Source organism: Diospyros lotus, chromosome 8 (genome assembly GCF_014633365.1).
Source record: "Diospyros lotus cultivar Yz01 chromosome 8, ASM1463336v1, whole genome shotgun sequence".
Taxonomy (NCBI): Eukaryota; Viridiplantae; Streptophyta; class Magnoliopsida; order Ericales; family Ebenaceae; genus Diospyros; species Diospyros lotus.
In genome coordinates this window covers 30,962,296-30,984,141 of record NC_068345.1, presented here as the reverse complement: position 1 = coordinate 30,984,141, position 21,846 = coordinate 30,962,296, and the positions used below count along the sequence as shown (strand labels likewise).

The 21,846-nt window shown below is 37.6% G+C and overlaps 1 protein-coding gene across 1 annotated transcript in view; it reads right to left on the bottom strand.

The window, feature by feature from the left end:
• Nucleotides 1-20,102, bottom strand: part of LOC127807522 (DEAD-box ATP-dependent RNA helicase 28) — a 44,068-nt gene extending 23,966 nt beyond the window's left edge. Inside the window, exons 1-6 of the mRNA XM_052345427.1 lie at nucleotides 19,711-20,102; nucleotides 19,451-19,633; nucleotides 19,298-19,366; nucleotides 19,033-19,139; nucleotides 18,441-18,519; nucleotides 17,040-17,213 (exon numbers count right to left, since the gene is read on the bottom strand). Coding sequence (XP_052201387.1) covers nucleotides 17,040-17,213; nucleotides 18,441-18,519; nucleotides 19,033-19,139; nucleotides 19,298-19,366; nucleotides 19,451-19,633; nucleotides 19,711-20,004 — 906 coding nt within the window. The 5' untranslated portion in view covers nucleotides 20,005-20,102. The remainder of the gene's footprint in view (nucleotides 1-17,039; nucleotides 17,214-18,440; nucleotides 18,520-19,032; nucleotides 19,140-19,297; nucleotides 19,367-19,450; nucleotides 19,634-19,710) is intronic.
• Between the last annotated feature and the right edge of the window lie 1,744 nt (nucleotides 20,103-21,846).

Genomic DNA, 21,846 nt, shown 5'->3' with positions numbered 1-21,846 from the left:
TACCAACATAAAAGGCTCTAGCACTGAACAATATGATGGTGTTGCTGCCATTCCAGAAGGGGCAAGCTAGATTGCAGAAGGTCTGAACCCGTTGTCAATGTTGGGGGTAACAGTGTTATTAAAGGCGCGCCTAGGCGCAACAGTGTTATTAAAGGCGCGCCTAGGCATGCGCCTAGGCGCGCCTTGATACTAGGCGCAAGCCTGGCGCCTAGAACCCGCCCAGGCGGGCGAGATCTGCCCAGGCGCACCTGGGCGCATCCAAGCCCTCAGGCGCAGCCTTGGGCTTAGGCGCCCAAGGCTGCGCCTAGTTTGTTTTAATTGAATTTCAGTTTAATTTAGTTTAAGTTTAGTATTTCTTGCAATATTTTAATCAAATCTAATCTTATTTCAAATTATACCTAAATAAAAGAAAACAATATATTCTGAAAAGCTGAATTCAAAGAGACTTAAAACAGAAGAAATCCCAAAAGTCTGCTGCTGTCCTCTCCTCTCCCTTCTATTCTATTCTCGACTATTCCTCTCCACGGCAGTCACGACACAGCTCCAAGACAACCAGAACTCCTCCCCCCTTCTCAGCTTTCCTCTCCCTCTTCAAACGGACGGCTGCAACGGCATAGCCCTCCTTTCTCGCTCTTCTCTCCTCTCCCTATTCAAACAGATAGGACAAGCTGCACAACCACCCTTCTTGGCTCTCCTCTCCCTCTTCAAACGGACAACACCCTTCTCGGCTATTCTTGCCCTCTTCAAACGGACAACACAGCTATAGCTGCTACACAACTTATCTCCCTTCTTACTCTACTATCTCTTCTTCAAACGGACAGCCGACAACATAGCTATTAGCTACTAGCGGCTAGCCTACTGCATCATCTCCCTTCTCAGCATAGCTATTAGCAACGGGAAACAACAAACATCAAACAAAGGAAACAACAAACGGTTTCCAGGTATGTTCATTGTTGTCTCCTTTCTTTATTTATTTTCTAGTTTCAAGTTACAAGTTTCAACACAAAGGGCAGCAAGCCAGCTGCCAGCAACTGCTGATTTCTTATTGTTGTTGGATATTTATTTGTTCTTGGAAGAGTTATTTTATTACTCCTAAGTTCCTAACAGTTTATTACTATTCTATAAATAGAATAGTGATCAGCAGCTCTTAGTAGCATGAGTTGCATGGCTCCAATGACCCTTAGGCCTTAGCAATTCTGCCAGTTCAATACTGTTCATAAATAGAACAGTGGTCAAGGTCAACTGCATCAGCACTCAACCCCATGAGCTGCATAGCTGCAATGACAAATGACCCTTTGCGGTATTTTTTTTTCCTTAAGATGGTCTTTAGAGTGAGTGGTATTGTTGTTGACATGTTGTGTATCTTGCAGGAATCAAAAATTTAAAATGACATCCAACACTATTGATCCTAATCCTGATAGTAGTTCTGCTGGTAGAAGAAAAGATCCAGCATGGAAATATCATAGTTTGGTAAATCCCAATGACCTTAACACTTTCAAATGTAATTTTTGTGGGAAATTAACCAAAGGAGGTGTATACCGAGCCAAACAGCACCTTGCTGGAGGTTATAGGAATGCTGAAATTTGTTCAAAATGTCCTCCTCATGTTAGAGACGAAATTATAGAGTTTATGTCAAAAAAGAAAGGGAAGAATGACTTTGATGATATGCCAGATTTTGATGATATAGACACACTAGGAGATGATGTTGATGATGAAATGGACGTAGGGGCCTTCCAAAACCGTGGTAAAAGGCCTATGCAAGGACAAGCATCATCTATGCAACAAAAAAAACAAAGGCAACAACAAAGAGGGCCTCTTGATTTGTTTTTATCTGCTAAACCTAAAGTGAGTAGTCAAAAGGATGCAAAAGGAAAGCAAACTACAATAGAAAGTCATGTCAATAAAGAGTTGAGAGAGAATGCATGTGTTTGGTTTAGTAGATGGATGTATGAAGCTGGTATACCATTTAATGTAGTCAATTACCCTAGTTTTAAGCCAATGATGGAGGCTGTTGGGCGAGCTGGTCCGGGAATGAAACCCCCAAGTTTTCATGAGGTTAGAGTACCTTATCTTAAGAAAGAGGTGGAACACACAAAAGAAATTATGAAGAGTCATAGGGAGGAATGGGTAAGATATGGATGTACAATCATGTGTGATGGTTGGAAGGATAAGCGAGATAGGTCTTTACTCAACTTTTTGGTAAATAGTCCGAAAGGGAGTGTGTTTATTGAATCTATTGATACATCTTCCTATGCTAAAGATGGAATGAAACTTTACCAATTGCTTGACCGATTTGTGGAGGAGATAGGAGAAGCAAATGTTGTTCAAGTTGTAACTGCTAATGCTTCAGCGAATGTTCTAGCTGGTAAGTTTTACTTTTACTAATTTATTTTTTTCTTTTTAACTTTTACTGAAATTAAGGACTATTTTTTTCCTTGAATTAATGTCTTGCAGGAGAGTTCTTAATGACTAAGCACAAGAATTTGTATTGGACGCCGTGTGCTGCCCACTGTTTGGACTTGATGTTGGAGGACATTTTTAAAATTCCTAGACTTAAGAGCACATTTCAGAAGGCATGTTCAGTCAATGGGTACCTATATAGCTCTGCACAAGTATTAAATATGATGAGATCATTTACACAAAAAAGAGAGATGCTATTACCTGGAAAAACAAGGTTTGCCACAGCTTTCCTCACCCTTTCAAGATTTCATAAACAAAAAGCTAATTTGAGGAAGATGTTCACTTCAGAAGAGTGGACTAACTCTAGATTTGCAAAGGAAACACGAGGTAAGCAAGCAGCTCAAACAGTGCTCCAGGAATCATTTTGGAAAAATATTCTTTTTGCTCTCAAGGTGTCTGGGCCTCTTGTCAAGGTGCTTAGAGTAGTGGATAATGAGGACAAACCTGCTATGCCTTATATTTATGAGGCTATGGATAGGGCAAAAGAAGCCATTGCAAAATCTTTTGATGATGAGAGCAAATACGAGAAAATATTTGAAATCATTGATGAGAGATGGAATCTTCAGTTGCATCGTCCTTTACATGCAGCTGAATATTATTTGAATCCAGCATTTTTTTACTCAAATGAAAGTATTAGAGAAGACAACGAGGTTATTGAAGGGTTGTATGCTTGCATAGAGAGGCTGGTTCCCACCGCAGAAGTGCAAGACAAACTTTCAAAGGAGTTGAGCTTTTATAAGAATTCTGAAGGGTTATTTGGCAAACAAATATGTATTAGAGGAAGGAATCAATTATCACCAGGTAACACGGTTTTCTAAATTATCTAATTTAGATTAGAATTAGATCAATAATCTATATTTTTAATTGCTAATTTGTATGTGTTTTTCTCAGTTGAATGGTGGTCTCAATTTGGCACTGGAACCCCTAATTTGCAAAAGTTTGCCATGAAGATTTGTAGTCTCACTTGTAGCTCTTCAGGTTGTGAAAGAAATTGGAGTATCTTTGAGTATGTAAGCATTTCAATCTTATTAGTAATATTAAGTATTAACTAGATGATTTCTTATATCTTTTAACTTACTAATTCTAATTTAATTATTATGGCAGCTTCATAACAAAAAGAGAAACCGATTGGAGCAACGACGTCTTAATGATTTGGTATTTGTGAAGTATAATAGAGCTTTGAGACGTCGCTTCAATTTACGTAAATCAATAGATCCCATTTCCTTGGATGAAATTGATGAAAGTAATGAGTGGTTGCTTGGGACAATTGACCAACTTGATGATTCAGATAATGAACTTGTACATGAGGGCGATGATTTAACATGGGCTGATGTTTCTAGAGCTTCTGGTGTTGAAAAAGCTCACTATGCAACTAGATCAAATGCTCCAACTCTAAATTTGACAAAGAGTAGAAGAAGGGCTACTTCTACTTCAAATGCTCCAATTGAACCTGATGAAGAAGAAGAGGAAGAGAGATATGATGTGGAAGAAGAGGATATTGGAGATGATGTTTCTGATGATGGGAATATGGAAATGTTAGATCTTGATGTTGACAATGAGGATGATTTTTAGATTATCTAATCTTAATTAGGATTTAAGATCTACAAACCTCTTTTGGATTTAATCTAATTTTAGTTAAAGACTTTTCTTACAAATTTTTTGAACTTCCGTGATACTTATATTTTGGTTGCTGAAATATGTTTGGATTTGTTGTGCTGGAATTCACAGGTATGTAACTTGTTTTAATATTTATTTCTCTTAGTAGTTAGCATATGTTGAATTTTTTATTTTTTTTATAACATGCTTGTTAAAATATTATTAGAAGTTAGGACTTATTTTATACTTTTTTCTTTAACTAGGACATATATTTTTATTTTATTTTATTTTTATTAATTTGCGCCTAGTTCCACCAGGCTCACGCCTTGCCTTGCGCCTTGCGCCTCAAGCTCCAAGACCCTTGTGCGCCTTAGTGCGCCTTGCGCCTTTAATAACACTGGGGGGTAGTAGAGGTAACTAAAGCAGGGATTTCAAGGGAGTGGGACACACTCGTTGAAAAGAGAGATGTTGATTTCTCTTTCAACCAAGGAAAATCTTTTACGAGTTATGATCCTGAAGTAGTTTTCTCCACCAGCAGCAAATTCAAATTGGCCAGGAATTTTGGAAGCCGGTTGTAGTTGGGGAACAACTAGGGGAGGTAGCTGAAGAAGTCATAGGTTTTGCCAAAGGAAACAAAATTCCTATTGTTGTGTTGGTTCTTCCTCCAGTTGGCAAATCCGAATGCTTGTCTATTGCCTTGACAGATAAACAGATAGTTGGAGAACTAGTTAGCCAACCCTCTAAGTTCAAAACAGCCAACATAGAAGATGATGAGAAGAGAGGAACATATATGATAAATGGTCGAATGTGTGAGTTTCAGAATGATCGTCGTTTGAAGGCTGTAGGGTTGCAGGTTTCAGCTTCCACCTACAGGAAGAAGCGACTAAATTCATTAAAGGCGCTTGATGTGGACATATTGACAGGTTTTGGCATCATATTGGATCCTCAGACTATGGGTACCAGCAATCTTAATTTGGTAGCTATTGCAAACCCAAGGGAAATGATATGTTACTCCTTAGAGATAAATGCAGACTTGACTGCAATAATCATCATTTTTGTTCCAGTTGATGAGAACCTAAGAACGAATAAGAGACCTAAAAGGAGAAAGAAAGAAGGAAAGATAAACCAGATAAAGAAGGTTGGGATTGGATGAAGAGCAATGGCTACTTGCTACAAGTTCTTAGGAACAAGAACTCTCTCAAGGAAGGGGGAATTGTCATGACCCTAGAAGTAATAAAGGGGTAATATGGTAATAGGCTTATAATAGTTGTTAGGAGATATTTTACAAGTTGTTAGGGGCACATGGGTGCTGATAGGAATCAGGTATCAGAGCCGACCCCCGAGCCTCTGAGCGCGGTGGTGGGGCAAACCTCAGCGAGGAGGCTGAGTCCCGAGGGGGGTGTGTGTAGGCCCCTATGGGGGGTGCATGTAGGCACCTTAGGCGAATCCCACATCGGCCATGCAAAGGGGGAGATCTGGGACCGGTTGTAAGGTCGCATGACGAGGACGTCATGTGCTTAAGGGGGGGAGAATGTAATACCTCGAGAGCCCAGAGAAGTTAGTATATATCGAGGATAGTGTAAGAAAGGAAACAACACCAGCTGGATACCTTTTGGGCTGAATGTTGACAAAGAACTCCCAAGTTAAGCGTGTTTAACCTGGGGTAATCCAAGGAAACAGCTAGCTAAGGCCTATATAAAGGCTACTTGTAAGAGGTTGGAGATATGTGTAATGAAATGAAAATTCTATCTTCTTAACTCCCGCTATCCTTCTCTCGTTCTTCTCTAATTCTCCTTCCCTTTTATGTTGATTTCTTCCCCCTCCTTCATTTCTTCAATTCTGATTTCTTCCCCAATTCCTATCACAACCCTAACTAACCCTAGGGATGTGACAACGTGGAACATATGATGAATATGTGTTCCTTTAGGCAATTACAACCTATAGGCTACTACACCTATCTTCTCCAATATAGTGAATGGCCCATAGTATTGGGGACTCAATTTGGATATGGGCTGGTGGCACAGCGACTTGAGGTGTTGTTGGCTAAGCTTCAAATGACATCCTCCCCTATATTTTCACTTCTCTTCATATTAGCCAATTGTTTAATCCTATTTTGTGCTCTAGCCAGCTCCGACTTAACCACCATGATTTTATCTTGTCTTTGCTGCAAATATGCTTCAATTGCCTCCACTGTAGAATGTCCCCCAATGGCCGATAACAACCTTAGCTTATAGCCATAGAGAGCCTCAAAAGGAGTCATTTTGGTCAAGTTATGAAAGCTCGAATTGTACCACCACTAAGCAACGGCCAACCACTTATGCCACCCTCTTGGCTGTAAAAAACTAAAGCACCTTAAGTAGGATTCCAGACATTAGTTCACCATTTCTGATTGGCCATCCATCTCCGGGTGGTATGCAATAAACATTAGTAGCTTGGTGCCGAGAAATTTCATCAATTCCTTCTAAAACAAACTAGTAAATATCTTGTCTCTATCTGAAACTATAGACTGAGGAATCCCATGCATCTTCACCACATTGTCCATGAATATTCTCGCCACTTCTCGTGCTATGAATGGGTGGGATAGGCCTATGAAATAAAATAACTGAACTTTGAGAGAGGGTCAACCACTACCATTATGCAATCCTACCCTTCTAACCTTGGAAGTACTTTTATAAAATCCATAGTTATGTTTGTCCATGCCTGGTCTGGAATGGCTCAGGGTTGTAGAAGACCCGGATAAGCCACTATTTCATGTTTGCATCTCCTACACACATCACACCTCAACACATAGTCCCACACATTTTTTTTAAGCTTAAGCCAAAAGAATACCTGCTGCACCTTACGATAAGTGATGAGGGGTTGATGTTTCCTAAATCTTAATGAATTATATCCCCATTTTGGTTTTATATTTATACTTAAAATAAATAATTATTCGCATTACATATTATTTTCAGATGGAGCAAGGAAGTTGACTTCTACAATTAATTAGGGGCATAAATCGAAGACGTTGGATGACTCATTATTGCTGCTCAAATTCAAGGACCAATTATAGAGTATAGAGGATGTTTCAAGTGCACTTGGGTTAACTATTAAATGGAGCCCAAGACCAACCAAAGGCCTAAGCATTTTTCACATAAAAGACCCAAGACCAACCAAAGACCCAACAAAGCCCAACTTCTAAAAGACTTTTCTTTGTTTTATATTTTTATGAGTGCTTTACTACCTAAAATCTTTTGTATTTTTATGAGTGTTTCATCACCTAAAGTCTTTTGTATTTTGTGTCTTTCCACTAGTTAAAGTCTTTTGTATTTTTTGGGTAAATGCCCCATTAGCTTAGTTATGATTATGTTTTGAGATAATGGGGTAATTTTATTTGCGTGGTCCTTATTGCATCTTGTGAGCTATAAATAGCTCACTTGGGTGCACTTGTGAGAGGGCTATTATTCTTGAATTAAAGCTTAGTGGTGTTCTTAGAGTTTCTCTTTGAGAATTGCTCTTGTTCTCTCTTCTTTTCTCTTTTGTGATCTTTCTTCTTTTCTTTCTTCTCTTGAATTCTCATGTCATTTATTATTACTTTATTATCCACCGCTTGAATGGCCGATTAATTTTTGCCATTAAATTTCTGCAATTTTAATTCACATCTTTTTATTATCCACCACCTAAATAGCCAGTTAATTTCTACAGTTTTAATTTCTGTCATTTAAATTCATGTCAATTAATTTTCAAATGAAGATGAGTAGCTAAATCCAATCTTGGGTTAAGGCAAGAATAGTGTCCAACGCCAATGATTCCCAAAGAAAACTGCGTTTTAAATGAACAACATTAATTTAAATTTCAATACGTGTGTATTAATTATTAAAAAATCACTAGGTTTAGATTGGAGCGTAAGCCTAACTTAGAGCTTTTATGCCACGTATGGGAGTTACTAGACCTGGAAATGCTACCATACCCAAACTCGGATGATGAAATTAGTTGTTTTGCGTATTAATTGCAATTGGATTCATGGTAATTACTTAAACTAGAATCCCGCATATCATGTATGAGGATTGCTTAAACTAGAACTATCATCATCTCTAATTGCATTTAACAACAAACCCTCATATCTGAAATTAAATTAATATTGCTGATCTTTTCTGCTAAAAATTGGGGATCAGCGAGTTGGTGCTAAAATTGTCTTAACTCAAGTGTTATCCAATTCTATATTCTCACATTCAGTGTTTATTTTAATTTCTGCCTTGCTTTATTTCCTAGCATCCGTTATATGAAAATCCATAAAAAAGTTATGTTGCCAATTCATCCAGATGCGTGTGTGTGTATGACATTCTTTTTCTTTTGTCATAAATAAATCTCTCAATGGACGATCTGGACTCATCCAAAAAATACAAATTTAAATTTGGACTACAACTGCACTCGTATACTGACAAGTATAAACCTCTCACCAAAATAAAGAAAAAAAATATAAAAGTTTTATTGTGTTTTTTAGTGTTTTTTATTGTGTTTTAATTGCAAGGTAAGAGTGCAACCAATAAGTGTTTAGAACGCCCGAATGATCTCTTATAGGAGACTCATGTAATGTTTGTAATATCCTGTTTTTCAACGCCTCACTTTATCCTATCACCAACCTGCCCTTATACCTTATCACTCCATTGTTAAATGAGTAATCTGGCCTACTATTGGCATCCAAGCTCAACTGTTCCAGCAATCCCCTGGTTCATTCTCCTTGTTGATAGCTATTTGTAACTTCTTGGAGCCAATCTGGGACCACTACTGAAATGGCAGCATTCATTCTTTCCTCTTAGCAGCAAGACAAAGCATCTGCTACTATATTCTCCTTCCACTTCCTGAATTGGATCATATAATCCAATCCCATGAGTTTTGGCATGCCTTTTTTTCTACAACTAGGTATGCAGTCTCTGCTATAATAAGAACTTTAAGCTCTCGTGATCCGTTTTAATAATGAATCTTCCTCCTTCTAGATAGTGTCGCCATTTCTCTACGGCCATAAGGACTGCCATCAACTCCTTCTCGTAAATACTGAGTCCTTGGTATCTGGGGGCTAAAGGTTGGCTGAGGAAGGCTAAGGGCCTGCCATCCTTTGAAATGACTGCCCCTATGCCATGGTTGCTAGCATCAGTTTCCAGCACAAATGGCTTGCTGAAATCTGGCAATCCGAGCACTGGTACTTCACTTAGTGCTTTCTTCAACTGCTCAAAAGCCTTCTCAGCCCCAAGGTTCCACTTAAAGCCATCTTTCTTCAACAATTCAGTTAATGCAAATCATCCCATAATTTCTTACAAATCTTCTATAATACCCGGTGAGCCCCAGGAACCCTCTCAATGCCCCGATGCTGGTAGGTCTAGGCCATGCCACAACAGCCTCAATTTTCTTGGGACATGTGCCCACTCCAGCTCCTGAAATTATATGCCCCAAATATTCCACCCATTTTTGTGCAAAAGCATACTTTGACCGCTTGATGTACAATTGGTTGAATCTCAAGATCTCAAATGTAGCCCTAAGATGGTCTAGGTGTTGATCAAATGAGGGCTATAAACTAGGATGTCATTAAAGAAAACCAACACAAATTTTCTAAGGTATGGTTAAAAAATTTGGTTCTTGAGGGCTTGAAATGTGGTTGATGCATTGGTTAGGCCGAAAGGCATGACAATAAATTCAAAATGGTTGTGGTGTGTCTTGAAGGTTGTTTTGGGTGTGTCATTTGGATCTATCCTAATTTAATGGTATCCTGATCTTAGGTCCAGTTTTGAAAATACAGAGGCGTGTTTGAGTTCATCCAATACATCTTCAATGATTGGAGAAAGGAATTTGTCATTAATGGTAATGGCATTAAGTTGTCTATAGCCAATACAGAAACGCCATGCCCATCTTTTTTCTTAGCCAATAGGAAGGGTGAGGCAAATGGGTTGTGGTTGGGTTGGATTATAAATTGGTTCAACATCTCCTTGACAAGTTTTTCAATCTCGGATTTGAGTTTAGGGGGATATCTATAAGACCTAATGTTCACTGGTTTAGAAATAGGTTGAAGGGGTATTGTGTGGTCCAAGGATCTTTTGGGGGGCAGTAACTTAGGTTCTACAAAAAGATCTTGGAATTCAACTAAAAGTACATCAAGTAGGGCCAATTCATGTACCTGCCAAGTGGCTGTAGACGATTAACTCCCGGGTTTAGGTTCTCCTTCATTCCCAATCTCCAGTTGCTCAGTGGCATCAATTGAGAAAAGTTGTGCCACTTGGGACATCTTCTTCTTGAACAGTTGTTGCAATTTCTTCCCATTGATCAATTTGCACGTTCCTACTTCCATGTTTCCTTGCAACACCACCCTCCTTCCATCTTTCTCTAGGGTCACCTCCATCTTGTTGAAGTCAAAACTAATTGGACTCATCCCCTCATCCAACCAACCCCGAGAACAATATGGCATCCCCCTAGCTTAAGTAATCTTAAATCAACCTGGTAATCTTCTCTTTGCATTTCCCAGCAAAATCCCAAACAAGTGAATTTGCTAATGACCTTACTCTCATTTGCTATAATTACTAACAAGGGTTGTGTACTGGCTAGTGGCCACTTCATCCTCTTGGTTGTTCCCTCATCAATAAAACTGTGAGTACTCCCACTATCAATTAGGACCATGAGGGTACTGTCTTGTATCTTCCCCTCCACTTTAATAATCTTACTTCTAGCCATTCCCTTGATTGCATGCAAGGAAATAGCTCCATTGCCTTCATCCTCCTCATCTTCAATCACAGCCATTTCTTCCTCTCTTTCCTCTTCCTCCCCTTCTAGTAGAAGTAATTGTTTCTTGCACTGATGTTAGGGGAAATATCTATCCCCACACCTAAAACATAGCCCGGTAAGTCTCCTATGCTAAATGAGTTTATCCCTCTGTTGTAAAGTCGGGTTAGGAGGTGCAGTTGTCAAATATCTCACCCATGTTCCTCCCCTAAAATTCTCCTTAGTCTACATTCTCCCTCCGGACAATACTAATCCTGAATCACTTCCCTTGTTCTGACTCCTTTGCTTCTTCATTAAGGCCTCCACAATCAATTCCAGTAAAGAGGCTCCCTCAACTGCTTCTTGTACATTATGCGGCTTGAACATCTTAACCGCTAATTTGATCTCATCATTCAACCCTCCCACAAAGCTAGATACAAAATATTCTTCTATCATAAAAGGGTTCCTACTCAACACAAGGGATTTCAATTCTTCAAATCGTTGCTAGTACTCTTGCACGGTACCTTCTTGCTTCAGTCTTGTTGGGTTTTTGAATAAAGAATTATGTCTAGAAGATGAAGAAAACAGTAGAACTCATTTATGGAGTGAATGCGACTGGAAATTTCTAAGTTAAGAGTAGTTAACTTGGATGTTATATTATAACGGTTATTTTAGTCATTGTGTAGATAAAATAACAAGCCTTGTAATTAACGCCCCTATGTTCTATAAATAGGAGGCGAGGGCTAAGCAGTCACACATATCATTCAATCATTCATTTATGTCTCTGGATACAAGTGAGATTGCCGAGATGAGAGAAAAGGCTTTGAGGATAGGAGAGTCTTTGTAAGCTCTGTTTTGAGGGCAATGTACTTGTGTGATAAAGAGTTGAGAGTTTTTTTTAATCTGTTTCTAGTGGATTTGCTCTTGGGATTTGTTGGTGCGTGTAGGACTGATCTTTGATCAGTTCGAACCAGGATAAACGCTTGCGCCTATTGTTTATAAGAGTATTGAATTGAGTTTCTAAGAGCTCCTAATCTTAACAAGTCTATTGAACTCCTCCACAATATCCATCATTCCCCTTTCACCAAACCTTCCACACAATCCCTTAGTGAAGTCATCTCACCTATTGTTATTCGAGTTTTGCATTGAGTGACTGGATATTCTAGAAAGACTCGGTCGTATTAGGTAAATAATTGATAGTGGCAAATTAGGAAATAAAAGGCTAATTGCTTGTAATTTTAAGTGCGGGGTAGATAGGGTATTTCGAGTATCCCTCTTGTAACTCACGCCTCTTATGTCTATAAATAAGTGACGCAGCGTGTAGCGCGAGTGTGAAGAAAACACACCAAAATAAATCCTTAAAAGAACAAACTTCAATGGCCGAAGCTTGGCTTTCAAGAAGACGCAATTGCTAAGAAAACCCAAGTAGGTTGCTGAAATTTGATTGAGAAAAACTTGATTACAAACTCTAGATCCTAGGCATATTTATAGTGTTTGGCTAATCCAAATCCATCTAATATTTGTAAACAAAATCCAACTAGAATCCTAATAGAAATAAATCCTAATCAAACATGAAGTAAAATCCTAAAACATATGAAGTATTAAAATATTGTTCTGGTGCTACTGTTCTAGTGTGATTGGCTCAGCCTTGGCCTTGGCTTGGGGTGGGTCTTGATCAGTGTCCACATCATTCACCTTCACTTGAGAAAAATTCGTTCTCGAATTATGATCCGGGTATAGTAACTCAACATTTGGCAAATACAAAGAAAGATCAGCAACATTGAATGTTTTGGAAATACTCATATGATTAGGCAAATCCACAACATAAGCATTATCATTGATCTTCTTTGTAATCTTGTAAGGACCATACTTCTTTGACTTGAACTTGTTTTGCTTTCTTGCTGGAATCCGTTCCTTCTTCAAGAATATCATGACTTCATCTTCAACCTCAAATACCTTGTGCTTCCTATGCTTGTCAGTTGTCGCCTTGTACTTCTTATTTGTGCAACTTTTGCTTGATATCTTCCTGAACCGCTTGAACTTTTTTGCTAAGGGAACATGAGCAAAGACATTCCTCCCCTTCTTAGCCATATCTGCATTAGAATAGGTCCAACCATCGCCATATTTGTTGCCCTTTGCCTCCATTACATTATTACTGTTAGATTGAGGACGTTGAACATTTCATCTTGAGTGCTTCTCTAATTTGGTAAATTTTATCATAAGTCTTTCTCCTCTCATTAGCTTTCTTGATTTTGACTCCTCAACGGCTTCTGAATTCATTCGTAGATTTTTCTTGCCAGGAGAAACATTCTTTTGCAACTGTTTCAAATAAAGGCTTATTCCATGACTACCAACAGTCTCTCCATCACTTAAAATACCGATGCTTGAATCCTCCTTTGGTCTAAGCACTTGATCAGATATAGCAACAGCTACTACATCATTCTTATTTTCGGAATCTAATTTTAGATTAATACCAAAAGCAGTTGCACTACCCGAGTTAACTAGACTGGGAGATCTAACACCCCTATCCACAAAGAGACCCATGTGACCATCTTGCTTTTGTAATCGCAAAGGTGAATATGTTCTTCTTGTCTTTGATTCAACTATGTCAGAGCCTAAATAAACTGTAAAACAATATGCTACCATGGCCTCCATCTCATCTACAATCGCAAGCCGATCAGAAGAAACACCACCATTCTTGGATTGCGAAGTAATGCCTGAGCTCTCGAGATTGAAAAATACTACAGTATGAGTCGACAACCTTAGAGTTTCTATCATGTTAGCAACATAAACCAAACCTGAGTTTGCAAACGTTGAGGTTGCTGGGACAACATAATGTTTGAGATCAAGATCCAAACTCATCAAAAAACTATTCTTTAGTTTATACTCATCGTTTCCCCAATGGTTGTGTAGCTGCGCATTCCTCCTAACCCCTTTACCACTAGGGTTGGCTATCATACGACCAAGATCATCCTCATCGTCGCTATCATCCATCATTGGTCTTCTAAGATTAATGAGGACATGATTAATGGCTGGTCTTCTCAGTTTAACATAGCCGACTTGATTCACGCCATTAGTCCGATTCCGATTATCCTTAACTCGTTGTAAAACGCCCAATTGGTTGCGGATTCGCTCCAATTGCTGCTCCATTGTAAGAGTTATTTCTTATTGTTCTTCGATTGCTCTCCAAACCACAGGCAGCCCCCGATCACCGTCATGAGACTGGTTGCTACCGTTATCTTCAAGATTGACCATCTAATTGGTTGATAAACCACTCTAATACCACCTGACGCAACGTGTAGCGCAAGTGTGAAGAAAACACACCAAAATAAATTCTTAAAAGAACAAACTTCAATGGCTGAAGCTTGGCTTTCAAGAAGACGCAAAAACAAGACTGTTTTGCTAAGAAAACCCAAATAGGTTACTGAAATTTGATTGAGAAAAACTTGATTACAAACTCTAGATCCTAGGCATATTTGTAGTATTTGGCTAATCCAAATCCATTTAATATTTGTAAACAAAATCCAACTAGAATCCTAATAGAAATAAATCCTAATCAAACATGAAATAAAATCATAAATCAAGTCGAAACATGAAATAAAATCCTAAATCAAGTAGAATCCTAAAATATATGAAGCATTAAAATATTGTTCTGGTGCTACTGTTCTGGTGTGATTGGCTCAGCCTTGGCTTGGGCAGAGTCTTGATCAGTGTCCACATCAATAAGAGGAGAGAGGCAGTCTGTCAAAGGCCTAAAAATCTGATCATTCTCATTGAGTATTGAGAGTTGTATTGTTAGAGAAAAGGTTGACAGATATCTTTGCACTCTGTAGTGAGAGTTCTCGATTGTATCAGTGAGGTTGTGGGGGGTGTGCGAGTGAATTACTTGTACTGTTCTTCATCAAGATCGTAGTGGATTGCTCTCTCGAAAGGCTGGATGTAGGACTAGTTTCAACCAGTTCAAACCAAGATAATTCTCGATGTTCTTTGTGTGGTTTGATTGCTTTATGTTTGTCTTTTGTCAATTCTTTAAATTTTTGTATATGTTGTTTTGTTGAATCGGTGAGAGAGTGCTAAAGAGTGGACATATTTGTTAGTTCATTGGGTGATTTTTTGGACTGTCAGTGCTCCCAATTATAACACGTATAATTCTCCCTTACCTTGGACCATCTCTAAAACCACACATCCCCCACATCATTAAGGTAAGTGGAGGCCAGGGTCACCTTCTAATCTTCTGGGATCTGGTGGATACTAAATAGCTTCTCACATCTTCGTATCCACCAACGAGGCTTATGTCTCTCAAGCGTCGGTAATTCCAAGTTTGGTACTGGAAAACCAGCTCGTTGTGGAGGAATTTGAATTTCCAACCTCCTATCCATTGGATTCTCTTCAACCACTACTAGATCTCCCTCCAATTCTAATGATTCAACAGTACGGTGATTGTTTCCATGACCTGGTAGGATAAGCTCCACCCTATCTCTAGGGGGAAAATCAGGAGAAATTCTTACTTGATTTTGGCTAGAGAACATGAGCATGAATTTTTGCAATTTGTCCCGTAGCAAATTCCCTTGCCCCTGCTTCTCTTCTTTGATCTGTTCACGCATGTCCATGCGTAAATCCGTGCGCAACCTCTCTGTTATTGTCTCCAACTCTCGACCTACCGTTGATTCCAACCTTCCTTTTATCGATTCCACCCTATTCTGCATTTCCGATATCGACACCGTCATTTGCTGCAGTTGCGTCTCCATATGCTTCATTCTGGTGCCATCGGCCATGTCTAATCGCTCTTATCACTCGCTAGTCAGGACCTTACTCTGATACCAATTTGTTATGTACCTAGGGTTTATCTAAGTTTTTAATAGGAAATTGTGGGAAATCATAGGAGGAATCAGATTGCGGGAAGGGTATTGCAGCAAGAAATGGGGGAAAAGAATTACAGACAGAACAGCAAGGAGAGGGAAAACAGAGGGAGCAAGAGAGAAGTGAGAGAATTCATTCAACAATTCAAAAACATATCCTTATCAACCCCAGTTGTGACTTATATAGACTAACAGCCTCCCACATGCACCCATGTGCATAACAACAAGCCTAATTAAGGCACAACAAGCATAACAACAGCCTGCTAACATGACTGTTTTGAGTGGAGGAATGTTGGTCAGCAGTAATCACTTGGTAGTTCAAGGCAACAATTCAGCAAGCTCTAGGAAGTCACCTTAGATGGACATGACACAAACTCTGAAATATAGAATGTGCCCAAGCTTGCACTTATAGATTGATTTTCAACACTGGTGGTTGCTGGAATTCCCTCATGACTAAGTTTTAACTGTGATGTAAGTTTTGGTACCATAGATGGTGGTGAGGAAACAATCCAGTGTTGCAGAGAGCTAAGACCATGGCAGTGGCTGGTAGAGAAAATTGTAAGGGATGGTCCTCAGGTGCTGGTGTATCATGGTGGGTTTTGTTGCAATGGGCAAGGGGAAAGACTAAGGATCAAGTGGACAATCATGGCGCTGAGGGTGATGGTGAGAAGGTGGCAATGGTGGTGATAGTGATGGGAAAGGCAAGTGGTCTTGGGACCAGAAAGGTATAGGGATTAAATGGTGGTTGAATGTAATAGTGGTGATGGGTTTTGTTACGACTTATTTTTTATAGTTTTAAATTTTTTTTAGAAAATCCAATTTCATCTGGTTACTGATAATAGAAAACTATACAGTCAGTTCAGTTTTTTAGTATTTCTAGGTGTTTTATTTTTTGGGTTAACTTTATTGGCCTTTTTACAAGTCAATAAGAAAGTGGTGACTCAGATGTATAACAAACTCTATCAAAAGTCACCAATATAATTTTTCCAATATGAGGAGCATTTGCATTAACATCTTAAGTGGTGATCAGCATAATCTATCCTAAATTTAGTAATAGGATGCACCATTCCAAGTTTCTCACTCTCACTGTACATATGAAATTCAAGGTGATTGCTTACCTAGAAAGTATTAATTTCACTGTACCTTTTGTAACAAAAAGAAATAAAGCGTGATGGCCCGGTCCTAGTTGGTTAGAACCTTAAGGCTACTTCTCAAGTCCAACAAATTATTACATAAAACAGAATTGTGAAATTACTTGGCAACATTTACAAGCTAAATATTATAAAAAAGGAAAAATCTCATACACAGATCTTAATATATATATATATCATGAAAACTGTAGAGCATTATTCATATATTGAATAAAAATTAAAGAAAAGGTAGGCAGTCACAATTTACCAGCTCATTAATTTCAGCATTAAATCCAAGCTCTAGAAGGCGATCTGCCTCATCAAGGATCAGAACTGCAAGATCATCCAAATCTATAGACATAGAATTGCGCAAATGATCTATCATACGTCCTGGAGTTGCCACAACAACATCTGGCATCGACCTCAATGCAGCCTCTTGCGTCTACCATATGTTTAGGATTAAAACAAATTTAGCAGAAACATGGAAGCAAAAAACTTAATGATATCAATAACTTGGAATAGAGCAGTTTGGTTGGGCTTTCAATTCTTACTTTTCACGTTCAAAATTTTGAAAACAGAAACAGAAAATGATATTTAAGAATCGTTTGAAAGAGCTAGCTTTTAGTTTTCAGTTTTGGCTTCCATTTTTTGTGTTCAATTTATGTTTTCATTTTGAAAAATGAAGCTTAAACATGTTTTATAGTTTTTGTTTGTTTTTTATTTTTTGTATTTTTTTCCTTTTCCCTCCCCTACTTCTCCTTGATTGTAATTGCCAAAGGAGTTGCTAGAATGCCAAAAACTTGCATGGAATTCACTAGCAACCTCCAGAATCAACCTTGGAGCAAACCCTCCTTGAGTGACTAAGGTTGCTGGAACCAGAGACAGTAAGGGAGGGGGAAAATGAAAACAAAATGGAAAAAGTGAAAACATCATTTTTACTATCATGTTTTTCAAAATCTTAAAAACAAACACAAGCAATCAAATATCATTTTTTGTTTTCATTTAAAAAATTTGAGAACAAGAAGGGAAAGAAACAAGCCTTTGGTTGTTTTTTTTTCTTTTAAGTTAAAATTTAAACTTTTGGAAAATTAAAAACACCACTCTTGTGCTTCCACAATTTTCATTTCCTTGCTATCCCACAGATCTCTTCCTCCATGATCTATAAACTTACTGGCCCCTTAATAAATGAGAAATGTATTAAGCAAACAAAAACAAAGCACAGGATTACCAAATAATGTTAAGTTTTCAAATTTTTTAACTAAAAATGGAATGGGGACAAAATAATATATGAAACCATAACTAAAAACTCACACCAGAAAATAAAGCTTAGCCAAATAGCTCGCTAATGAATGAGAAGAGCTCCTTTTCAAATGAATGAGAAAAGCTCCTTTTCAAATGCAAAACCCATGCATTTGATAAAAAAATCTCAGCTTCAGGAATATCATTGCATGTCTGAATTCCAAGAGACACTAACATATAAATCATGAAAAAGATTCAGGAATCCAGGGAAAGTAACCACATATTCAATGAAAATTTAAATGCACACTCCATTTCACCAAGATAGGAGGCGTTCAGGGTTAAGAACACATCTAAAAGATGAAAATAACCCTAACAGAAACCAATTATATATGGAACAAACCATTAAGAATGCATAAACTTGTATACGGACCTTTGTTGATAATCCACCTACTACCAGACAGCATCTTATGTCAGTAAATTGAGCAAGTTTCTGTACCATGCTATGAACCCTGCAGTAATGATTGAAACAAAAATTTGTCTTAAAATGGGAATTGAAACAATTGGACAGAGAGTGGCATGATATGAAGGACACATTCTTCATGTTTTACATTCTCCATGTATCCTACACATATTCATTGCTCAATCAGACTGAACAGATGTAATTATAATCTATCTTCAATGGCAACATTGTCCAGCAGCTAAATTTAATTTGTGAAGTACACATAAACTTTTGTTTAAGAAAATGTGAAATAGTATACAATATCTTCAATGGAAAAATTGTCCTGCAGCTAAAATGAATTTGTGAAGGACACTTAAACTTTGGTTGGAAAAAAATAGAAAATATTATGAGTACTAATTTAAAGCCTATTATAAGGTTCTTGAACCTTCCATGACTAAATGAACCACTGGTGTAATCTTGCAAACAAAAACACCGTAAAAGTAAAAGTAATTCAAATGCAGATACAAAACTAAGTGAACCAATGTAACATCAACATAAAGAACTTTGACAAAATTAAACTCACTGCACAGCTAACTCCCTCGTTGGAGTAAGGATAAGAACCCTAATAGCTGGAGCACGTTTTGGACGGTACAATAATCTCTCCAGAGTAGGCAAGGCAAAAGCAGCAGTCTGTACAGAAGAATCCACAATAAATTACTTCCACTCAATTTTCAGTGTTCGAATGCTTCAATTTTCGCTTCCAAGTTAGCCTACTAGGTCATCTTATTCTCAAACACATTAAGCTTCCGTTCCGACTAATAGAAAACAAGACAGTATAAACAACAAACCTTTCCAGAACCAGTAATAGCACTCCCACATATATCACGCCCTGTTAATGCGAGCGGTATACAAGCTGCCTGGAAATCAAACCGTAGAATTCACTAACCTCGAAGCGAGAACATAGTAATTAGAAATAAATGAATCTGTGAATAACAGAAAACCTGAATTGGTGTAGGCTTAGCATAGCCCAAAGTTTCGCAAGCTCGAAGCAGTGGCCTAGACAGATTAAGCTCCAGGAATGAATTCGCGTGGAAGGAAGCTCCTTCTGAGGACGCAAAGAACGACTTACAGTCGCCGCCGGTAGCGTTGGCCGCATCATCACCGTCCTCTGGTCTATAATCCTCCTGAAAGAATCAAGAAATCCTGTATAATTCTTTCAAGTAGAGAATGAGTTTCCTTCCCAAGGCGAGGCGAAACTTACTTGGCGGTCCGGTTCGGAATCGGAGCCGTCTTCGCCCAGGGCGGCGATGGCGGTTGGCGTGGGGCATTGCTGGAGCGCCTTCGAGATCTTAAAATCGATCGAAGTAGTGCTCCGGCGGGCGTGCTCTTGCTCCACTGATTCGGAGTAGGAAGCAAAGTCCCATGGCGATTGCGTTTTGCGATGGCCTAGTGTTTCTTGCTCTTTGTCCTCTTCGTCTTCTTCTTCGTGTTCGTCGTGGCCATGCTCCAGTTCTTCGTCGCTTGGCGGCTCGAATTGAAAGCTGCTTTCTTCCATTGTCGGTCACGGAGCTGTGCGGCCTGCGACGCTGCGCGAAGAGGGGAGGTTTTAGGGGTTTCGGCTAGAGTGCATCTGGTTGAAGAAAAAAAGTAAAATTAATCACCCGAATGAAATGAAATATGAATATGGGAGAAAATTCTTTTAATTTTTAGGTAAATTGTTATAAAAATTTTATTTTTCAATACCCTATTGAGTTTTGTGTTCTTAGCTTAATCCTATAATAATAAGTTTAATTTTTCAAATTATACCAAATTTTCTATTTAATTTCAATTATGTTATGATAATAAGTTTCTCATTATTTGAATAAATTCTATAAGACCCTTCGTAATTTAGAAAATTCAAAAGATATCCCACTCTCCACCTTCATTGCCATGGCTGCCCCAGCCTCCGCCGCCTCACCCCTACCTCTTGTGAAATTTTCATGAATTTTAATAGTATTTGTGTATTTTAAATATTAAATTTTGATGAGATATTGAGCAACAATCATATTTAAAAAATACATAAGACTTTTAAATCTAAATATAAAGTAAAAATGACTTAAAATTAGTATATAACATAATAACATCACTAAAGTGTGATATAAACATATTTAGATGAGTTAAAACTCTGATTATTACTCTTATTCATGATTTTATGATAAATAATTTTATTTTTAAATAAATTAAAGATGAGACTCTATAGTGGCGATTGAGTTAACCAAAAGAAAATATGTTAAGGAAACTTAAATTAATTATAATAATTTCTTTAAAAAAATCCCTTAATTTTTAATTTAACACATTTAAGATAGTAAAGTGTTACATAGATGGCATTTCTTGAGGCTTCTTATTGATTGTTCAAATAATAGATTTTAGTTGAGTATCGATTAATTTACTATTATAATCCAAATCATCATTTTAGTAACATTGTTTGTTTTTCTCTGTCTGAACGAAATTTAACCTTGACTAATGGTATTTGTTGGTATTACTTCATTTAATATTTTTGTAAAAATATTCTTATCATTTGTGCCGACCAATTTTAGTCAAAGTTGAGTTAGTTGAGCTTAACATTTGCTTACATGTTTTAGATTTTTATTGGTTATTATTACATTCATGTGTGTTCCTCTTAGAGGTATGTATATTTTGACCAAGTGATTAGTTGTGTAGAAACATTTCATTCCCACAAATGATGCATTTTAATGATACATAAATCTAACTATCAATATGTTTAAAAAATAAATAAAAAATACCAAATGCTATAATGTTTTGAGTTCAAACTATAGAGTTCTATACACTATAAATGAGAATGTGAGTCTATTCTCACATTGGTTAAAAAGTTACTTTGATATCTAAATTAAATGTGGAGCAAGGAAACGAGATAACTTGAAATTATTATTAAAAGTACTTACCCCCATAAAAAATACCTAATTTATTTATAGTAGTTTAGAGATAATTCCTTACTTATAAAAATGATGTCTCCTTGTTCCTAATCAAATTAGCATCGTCCCTAAATACCATCTTCATAAGATCTAGGAAAAGGGATTTATTTTAAGTTTATCAAGATTAAAATTAATTGATAGAATGTAGAAAATAATTTCAAATTATGTTCGAACTTATTGTTTAACTTTATGAGAGAATCCTAGTTGGACTTGGTAATTCAATATTGAGTAAAATTGGTTTGTCCTTATGCTTGTGAAAGACCCTTTATTGGGTCAAAGAAAATTCAAGTAAAACACTATTTTAGTTTTTATGGCACATATCAAGTGGTTAGACCACGATAAGGTAAGATTTACATCAATAAATTATGAGTTTGATTATGTCGACGTTTAATTTCAGTCGACCATGATTCGTTTTAGGCCGCGGT